The sequence below is a fragment of the Phaseolus vulgaris genome, chromosome 11 (assembly GCF_051622355.1).
Source record: "Phaseolus vulgaris cultivar YP4 chromosome 11, ASM5162235v1, whole genome shotgun sequence".
NCBI classification, from domain to species: Eukaryota; Viridiplantae; Streptophyta; class Magnoliopsida; order Fabales; family Fabaceae; genus Phaseolus; species Phaseolus vulgaris.
The window spans coordinates 52,364,483-52,373,638 of NC_143508.1; the positions used below are offsets into that span (position 1 = coordinate 52,364,483).

General features: G+C 35.2%; 1 protein-coding gene across 2 annotated transcripts; it reads left to right on the forward strand.

Annotated features, from left to right (window-relative positions):
- Window positions 1-376: 376 nt before the first annotated feature.
- Window positions 377-8,744, forward strand: LOC137822196 (Tetratricopeptide repeat (TPR)-like superfamily protein). 2 transcript variants are annotated; one of them, XR_011082918.2, is made up of 4 exons: window positions 377-640; window positions 736-903; window positions 2,282-3,873; window positions 8,127-8,744. XR_011082918.2 is itself a non-coding variant. In XM_068627096.2 (3 exons), the coding sequence occupies exons 1-3, from the start codon at window positions 501-503 to the stop codon at window positions 3,720-3,722; spliced, it is 1,749 nt and encodes a 582-aa protein (XP_068483197.2). In that variant the 5' UTR covers window positions 377-500; the 3' UTR covers window positions 3,723-5,689. The 2 variants fall into 2 exon arrangements, 1 of the variants encoding a protein (XP_068483197.2); XM_068627096.2 differs by lacking the exon at window positions 8,127-8,744 and having other exon boundaries at window positions 2,282-5,689.
- The last annotated feature ends 412 nt before the right edge of the window (window positions 8,745-9,156 follow it).

Below are 9,156 nucleotides of genomic sequence, written 5' to 3' on the forward strand. Positions count from 1 at the left end.
AAATCTCAATCTTAATGAGTCATAACACTTTGTTTGAGATCCCACATGTAATAATGATTATAATATTTAATTTTTATAAAAATAAATCTTATATTATAATTTTTTTTAATTGAATTGAGTTTAAATTCATTCTTAATCTAATATTAGAGTTATTTAAATCGTTATATAAGGACCATCCATAACATATTTGAAAACTAAGTTGAAAAAAAAATTAAATTCAATGTAATTTTTTTGAAAATTTTGTAATTTTAAAATTCAATCAAACTTTATAATTTTTATTTTATTTTATAGGAAAACATTATAATTTTTATTTTATTTTATAGGAAAACATTATAATTTTTCTGCACAAATAAGCTATTTTCTTAAGAGTTTGTTCATTGCCACTGCTACACCCTACAGACACAGAGATATAACACTTTCTCTATCTCTCAATATTCCTCTTTTTTTTCAACTCTCTCGATTCAAATGTCTTCAACTTCAATCGAGTGAAACCAAAACCGATGGCAGAAACCGCAATTTTCTTCGCCGCCACCGGAGAACCTCCTCTGCTACGATTCTTCAACAGCACCTTTCACTACGTCAAACGCAACGTCGTCGCTCACATTCTGCGCTCCCTAAACGACGCCGTCGCACAAGCCAGGCATCTATTTTCTCTCCCTCACTCCATTGTATTGCCTCGCCTCTCTTTCTTTCGAGCCTCTGACCTCAACGACGTCGTTCCGTGGTTGGTTGCAGGGTTTGCTGTGACGTGGACGCGGCGATCGAGAAACAGTGCGAAGTGTACTCGGGAGATTGCTCGTCGAATGACAGGAGTTTCGGCGCCGACGAGAATGGACGGCACGCCGTTTTCAATGCGCTGGATACTATGCTCAAGGATAGTTTGGAGCGGCTGAAGACGATGAGGTTAGTTTCGGTTATCGTGGAATTCGAATAATAGTTGAAAGTGATTTGTAGGTTGAATTGAATCATAGTATCATGCTATGCATATATATACACACACATAGATACAGTGTTATGCAGTTGAGTTTTAGATCTTACCACGAATGAAAGATTATGTATGTGATTGGATGAACGACTAGCTGAAATTGGAGTACACGGTTCAGTCTTGAGAGAAGTGAAAAACGAAAAAAGAAAATAGTTAACTGAAAATAATGTGTATTGATCGATAAAAGAGTTGAATCAAAAGGATTACAAAGAGACTTTGTATAGATAATAAACTAATTATTACTCTACTAACAAATTCTTAACTTAACTAATCTTATCTCTAATAAAGTGATTATTGTGTAAGTGCATAATATAAGGTTATTTTTGGATTTCTTGATGAACACTTATAGGAGAAGGGATTAAGAAGGTAAAGTGATGTAGGATCTATTTGGATGAGGACTGTCTTCGTCGAGGATGTTGGGACCTCTTAGTGTTCTTTAGGGGTCAGTCTGGTTTAGAGGCAGAGGATTGAGGGTTTGGTTTTGATATTAGATTTCGGCATTGTCATGTTGGTGGCAGTGAGGAAGGTGAACCAAGGGTTTTAGTTGGAGGTTTGGAACTCCTTCCACAAAAGGACATAGTGAGGGGGGAGCATAGAAGGTAGACCAAGACCAAACACTGTGGGAGTCCTAATCCAAAAATGCTAAACCACCATCATCTGAACATGTTTCTGATCATTGAAATTACTATGCACTAAAGTGAGGACTATTTTATCAGTTACATATAAGTTTTAATATCTAAATTTATCTACCAATAATCCTATAGAAAAGTAGCAACTACTCGTCCAGAACATTTAATGTTATAATATTATATCCAAAAACCAAACACTGAAATTGTATTTTAAACATGGCCTATATTGTTTTTAAAATATATTTGGAAACATGGTTAAACTATTTTCATAAGTTATCCTAGAGAACTTATTGAATTTAGCTGAGACAACTACGGACTTACCATATTTTTAAGATATTTGCACAAGATCTTTAAATACTTACGCAAATGTTTATGTCATTAGATAAGTCTAAATAATTTGTAAATAAGCTCTTCCAAATGAACCCTAAAACACGTAAGTTATACAAGTTTTTAAGAGTTCACATGACTTTTTGAAATGACCTATATTCTGTGATTTTAAAAAGATTATAATATTGACATCCATGCATGGTTGTTTGGCCCAGATTTGTTCTGATCATGTTAAAATGGCTTTCTTGTTAGCTACATCCCCATATATGTATATCTCTTTTGTGTTATATGTTAGGATAAATATATAAGGGATTCCAATATGATTGACTTTATGTTGCAGGGAAAATCTATGTTTGGTAAAGATAGGTCTAACTATGGGATATGCTTGTGAATTCAAGTATGCTGAACATACAGCCACTATTAGGTCTTTGTGCCTGGACAGTAAGTTAGAAGCAGCTCTTTGGCTTTGGAGGAAAATGGTTCTGAAAGGTGTTGTTCCTGATGTGTTTACCCACAACCATATTGTAAATGGGCTGTGCAAAATTGGTTTTCTGGAGAAAGCGGATTGGGTTGTTAGAGAGATGTTAGCATTTGGTCCTCGTCCCAATTGTGCTACTTATAACAGTTTGATTAAGGGCTATTGCACTGTTAATGACATGGATAAGGCTTTGCTTCTGTTCTCCACCATGTCTAATGCTGGGGTTCTGCCAAACAGGGTTACTTGTAATATACTGGTGCGCGCTTTGTGCGAGAAAGGTCTTCTAAAGGGAGCTAAAAGGATGCTCAAAGAAATATTGGAGGATGATGACGAGAAATATATAACTGATTTAGTGACCTCTACTATATTTATGGATAACTACTTCAAGAAAGGAGCAGTTGTTCAGGCTCTCAGTCTTTGGGATCAGATGCTTCAAAATTGTACTAAAGTTGATGTTGTAGCTTATAATGTTCTTATCCATGGATTTTGCAAGAGTCTACAAATGACCCTTGCATATGGATATGCATGTGAGATGTTTAAAAAAGGTTTACTTCCTGATGTTTTTACTTATAATATTCTTATTGGTGCTCTTTGCAAAGAAGGTAAAATAAGTGAGGCTTGCTATACCCTTGGAGTCATGTATAGTATGGGAATTATGCCTGATCAAATTACATACCAGGTTGTGATTCGAGGCCTTTGTTTTGATGGAGAGATTGCTAGAGCAAAAAACTTGCTTTGGTGTATGTTGAACAATTTAATGGTGCCCAAGCCTTTAATATGGAACCTACTGATTGACTTCTACGGACGATGTAATGATCTTAGCAATGCACTTTTTACAAGAGATCAAATGCTAGCTTTTGGTGTTCACCCGAATGTATTTACGTACAATGCTTTAATTCTTGCACAAGTGAAGAGTGATAATTTCTATGGTGCTTGCTCCCTGAAGGAAGAGATGCTTTCAAGAGATATTTTTCCTGATGTTGTTACCTATAATTTATTGATAGGTGCTGCCTGTAATTTAGGACGTCCTGATTTTGCTCTTCAATTACATGATGAGATGGTGCAGAGAGGGTATGACCCAGATTTAATAACTTATACTGAACTTGTTAGGGTGTTCTGTATTAGAGGTAGGATGAAAGAGGCAGAGGAGCTATATGCCAAAATACTAAAATCTGGTTTATTGAATGATCATATTCCAGTGCAGATTCTATTTAACAAGTACTGCAAATTGGAGGAACCAGTTAGAGCATTTAACTTGTATCAAGACTGGTTAGAAAGTAAAAGGGGTACTCATCCGTATTAAATTTGACATTCTGCCTATGGCTTTAGACATCATGAAGTTTCAAGTTCTGGAAAAAGAGCCACTTCTACTGAAAAGTCAAACAGTATTTTTCTGAAATTCAGACTCCAACTGAAATGTTGACGATAGCTCTTGTGCGTAATGAATGCTTCAGGTGAGTGTTGACATTTTATCCCACACTATGTACTTCCAGTGAAATAATTGTGTCAGTCTCAATGTTGTACCTGAAAACTTAAGTAGATTTTGGGTTGATTAGTGGACCCATTTTATGTGCAAGCTGCTGATTTGTGTATTATTATATATAATTATATAGTCTAATATTGTTTAAATGAAAGTGGGCGGTGACATTTAACATAATGCATGCCTGTTTGGAGCTTTTGTTTGCCATATTTTAATTAAATGCTTAACTTGCATTGAAATTTAGTTGTTATAAACCATCCACTGAGGATTAGTGACCTTCCAAATCACCTGCAAACTCACCATTTCCGTGGTCATATTGTATATTTTCCATCTTGTGAGCAGCTCAGCTTCATTCTATTGTGTTAGTAGTAGTATCTGCTTAAATCCTTTAAGAGGCTTCTTCCTTTGAGTATTTCCATACACATTTGGTCCAGTTTCCCTTTCTATATGGTTTCTATCATCCCTAATTAGAGATGAGATGGATTTGATAGCGGGGTTGCCTAGACATTGGGGGTTTGGTGGTTGTCAACAGGCACTTGAGCAATGGACATTTTGTCCCTCCAGAACCCATTTACTCTGCAGACAGTAGCTGAGTTATTTGCTAAAGAAATTGTCAGACTTGATGGGGGTTCCAAGTTCCATTGCAAGTGACCAGGGTCCAGGATCCCACATGAGTTATCAAATTGTTGTAGAAAACTATCTTCTTGCAGTGACAGCTCTGAAAAGGAGGTCTGCATATCAACTTGTGATGGATGGACAAATGAAGGTCTTGAAAAGGGTTTGGAGTACTTGAACTGAGGTGCTTTGCAATTGATTGGTTGAAACAGTGGCAAATCCTTCACTTTCGGCAGAGTCTTTATGCAAAATTGTTTACCAAAAGACAGTGCAATTAGAAGCACACTATTCATGTTGGTGACTGAGGTATTTGTTAGAGATTGTTTGGTTGAGGACACATTTGCTCGAGGAGAGTGGGTTTATTTGATGCTAAGGCTTTATAGCCAGCAATTTGGTTCAAGAAAATGATCCATTCCAAGTTGACTGCTCATTACTTTCGGCCTTTTCAAATTGAGGCCAGAATCAGTGGTGTAGCATTGGCTGAAACTTCTTGACGCAGCATGTATTTCTTTCTGTTCCATCTTTCAGGTGTCTCTATTGAACTGTACATTAAATATGGATGGCTGTGCATGTTGTAACATGCAAGACTCTGCATATTCATGCATAATCTTTTCACAGCTGTGCGTGCTTCAACATGAGCTTGTGCACAATATTGTCTGGTCATGCAAATTGGAATGGCCGAATGTGTGGGTTCAGGCTCAAATGCCCCAGTCTGCAGAAAACTGACCATTGAAGAGCAGAACTTCTTGTGCCCTCAATTGCAACTCTGTCCACTATTGCAACTGCTATCCACTATTGCAACTGCTATCATGTTGTTGTTGACATGTGTCCTGGATCCTCTTGTCATCTTTGGCAAGTCTTCAGCCAACAATGTTTATTTTCAGTTTTGATCCTGATCATTGTTTTGTCAAATGCCATGCATCTAATAAGTTCTTCTTCATGGACAAGTTGGACCGATGACCAGTATTAGTTCCCAAGCTTGTGTCTTACCTCTCATACACAACAACCTTCTACTTTTCCTGTTCCTAGTTTAAACAGAATTGTTTCTAGTAATACTTGTAATTATAATGCTCATAATGGCATTGGTTAGGACATCCCAATTTAAATGTACTTTGTCTTATCTTTCAGTCTTGTAATGTACCTTTCAATAATAAAAGTAGTTTGCCTTTTTTTTAGCTTGTTGTGTGGGCTAATCGCAGACTTCCTTCTCATCATTCTCTCGTATTTATAATTCTCATTTTGAATTAATTCTTAGTGATTTGTGGGGTCCTTCACTTGTGTCATCTACTAATAACTATTTTTACTATATTTTTTGTGTGGATGCTTATTCGATATTTACTTGGGTGTTTCTTTTAAAACGCAAATCGGATGCTTTGTTCATTTTCCAACAATTGCAGTCTATGATTGAATTGCAATGTAATACAAAACTAAAGGCAGTGCAAACTGATTGCGGTGGTGAATTCTGTCCTTCTCATGATTATCTCCCTTCTCATGGTATTAACACAAAATTATATCTCCTCATACACGTCATTAGAATGGCACCATTGAAAGAAAACGTCACATTGTTGACATGGACCTTACTCTTCTCAGTCAAGCTTATCTTACAATGACCTATTGGGACCATGCCTTTCTTACAAGAATGTATCTCATCAACAAAATACCCTCTGCTCTATAAATTTTAGTGTGCTGTATACACTTTTCAAGATAGCACTTGGCTATGGTTTTCTCAGACCTTTTGGATGTGCTCGCTTTCCCTTTCTTAAACCGTACAATTCACCTAAACTTGATTTTCTGTTCTCAAGAATGTCTCTTTCTTGGCTATCGACTTCCAACAAAGGATACAATTTCTTACCTCCTTCTAGTAGATTTTATGTATCTACAGATATTGCTTTCAATGAAAACAAGTTTCCTTATACTGAAAATTTTCTCTCTACCCAATCTACTACAATATTTGTCTTCCCCTCTTTCTTCCTCTAATATTCCCATAGTCTCACCATCCCAAATATCTATACCTACCATTGTACCTGTTTAGATCTCGTATGCTCCGTCCTCAACACCTACATTGACCACCACACCTGTATACATCTCATATGTTCCATCCTCATCACCTTCCTCAACCATCTGTCCCTCTACATCTAATTCAGAACCTAGTCAATCATCAAGACCTCTGAACATTCATCTTATGCAGACTAGATACAAAGTTGGTACTTTACAAATTCGTGTTCATCCTAATCCTTCTTCTTGCCTACTTAGAATCTACTACAACAAAACAAGCTCGTTGTGTTCCATAATGCTTTTATGCTATGAAAGACAAAATCTTTGCTCTACATAATAACACTTGGTCTCTTGTTTCCCTTCCACCTCATACAAGAGAAAAGCAAGCAATAAAAGAAAACAACCATCAAGTAGTGGTATTGTTATTGGATCTTCCCATGCTTCCAAGAAAGATCCTGGTGCAACTTCAGTATCAGCATGAATTGAATCTTGATAGCTCTGATTTTGAGTTTAAGGAATTTGAAGAATTAATTAACTTTCTCAAGACTTGCTTTGAAGGGGAAGAGGGGTAGGATGGATGTGCCCTATTGGATAACATTGAAGATAATTAGGTTGGGTTTGTTAGATATTATTAGATATAATTAGATATTATTTGATATTATGAGATATTATAGATATTGTTAGATATCTTATATTTATGTAATGGGCTTAGCCCATATGTTTCTTTTTCCTATATAAACATAACCCTATGTGTTCAATATACACAAAGGATTTACCCTATTCTTTCTTTTCCTTTAATAGGGTTGAAGAAAAGTCAGATGATTAGAACTTTAGGGCATTTGTTATTTTCAGTCTTGAACTTGAACTTAGTGGTTTTTTATTGTTATTTGAATTTCTAAACTTGCTAATATTGTTAATTATATGGTTGTTTTTCATTATTTTTTCATTACAATTATATTTTTTCATTTTTTTTATTCTTTATATGTATGTACTGTATTTTCTTTTGACTGCTGAAATGTTTTCTGAAAGAAAACAACCAGTCTTACTTCTGAAATGTTTTCATGAAGAGTTTTTGGAGTTGTCAATACAATATTATTAACGCTGGTTGCCAGTGAGGAAAAGTAAAGGGTACTCTGTTTCTGTAGTTAATTTTGAGAAGACTGAGAGGTTATCTCTCTTTGCAATGACCTGGTCCTGCGATGATATCTATTGGTGTTGATAAGTTCTTTTCCTAGTTCAATTTTGTCACTTCTCTGTGTATCCACCGCATAACACAGCACACCTTTTGACATCGTGTTTAATAATACTTGGTGGCTTTTTTCTATCCTTTGTGCTTCTTTTCATCTGTGGTGTTCTAACAACATACACTCATTATCTCTATAAGCATGTTTAAACCCAATATAACTGAATCAAAACTGATGGAATGGAATTTGTACATTCAGTTTTCTAAGTGATAACTTGTTTCTTTTTACTTTCTCAACTCAAGAAGCAGAAAGTTGTGAAATTTTTCCTGTTCTCCAAGCTTCATACCTGTCTATAGAATTCTTGATTATTCATTCATATTTGCATTTATGCTAATGTAATATAAATAACTGTCAGTATATATTTTATATTCAGAAGGAGCAATCGGAAGAAGTGCTGCTTCTCCTCTAGCCAGAGTTTATCATAACAAATGTCCACAAGTGTAACCATTTAGAGGCTACCAGTTCAAAATGGGCCAAGTGTGCTCAACAGAAAACCTGGGGAATAATAGGCACTGTTGCATTTGTTCGTAATGTTGAAGGATTCAAACTGCAACTATAGGTTGGTGTGCTTGTAAAGTCTGGTTTGGCAAGCATATTTGCTAGTGATTTTTTTATTGGTGAATAAATAAATAATACGAATGTATTAAAATGTAGCTTTGTTTTTATTATGTATTTGATAATTCACAAAAGTTTAGTTGCAGCCACAAGGAAATTTTCACCAAGGAAAATATGACAGCGAGAGGTTATTTTCTGGTGGCTGATAATTTTTTCTTCATCTTGTAATTATTGTTATATGTTCACTTACTTATTCTGAATATATCGGAGTGTTGAGATGAGATGTCTATGTTTTTACTCAGTTTGATTGAGGTTTGCAAGTGTTTAAGTTGAGAAATTGTACTTGGAAAACAGACTTTAAAAGCTGATTGAGAAATTGTTGTGCTTTTCGGCCTGCTAAAAGAATGGTAGATAAACTATGAACTATGATTATTGACTTCTTGGTGTTGATCTTCAGTTAGAGTTAGAGTTTCATTTCACAATCTGCTTAGTAAATAATTTTGTTAAATGTATCGTGTTTTTATCAAAATTAAGATCCAAATTTGATTGAGGAATAACACTAACAGAATTTTGTCTACAAATTACATGTTATAGATTCACACTAGTTTTCTGTTATTCTACTGTTATTTCACACCATTTTTTTTGTCTGAAGTAAAAGTTACCATTCTAACTTTTCGGGTATTGACAAGTTTTTCTGTGAATTCAAGATTGCAGTATTATGGCTGATATTTTGCTCGTTTCGTGATAGAGTTAAATTATCATCACAAGCTTGAAATGATTCCTTAAAGGTCCAACTTTAAATAGGCAATTTCTTCCTTTACCATATCATTTAAGACATATCATTTAAG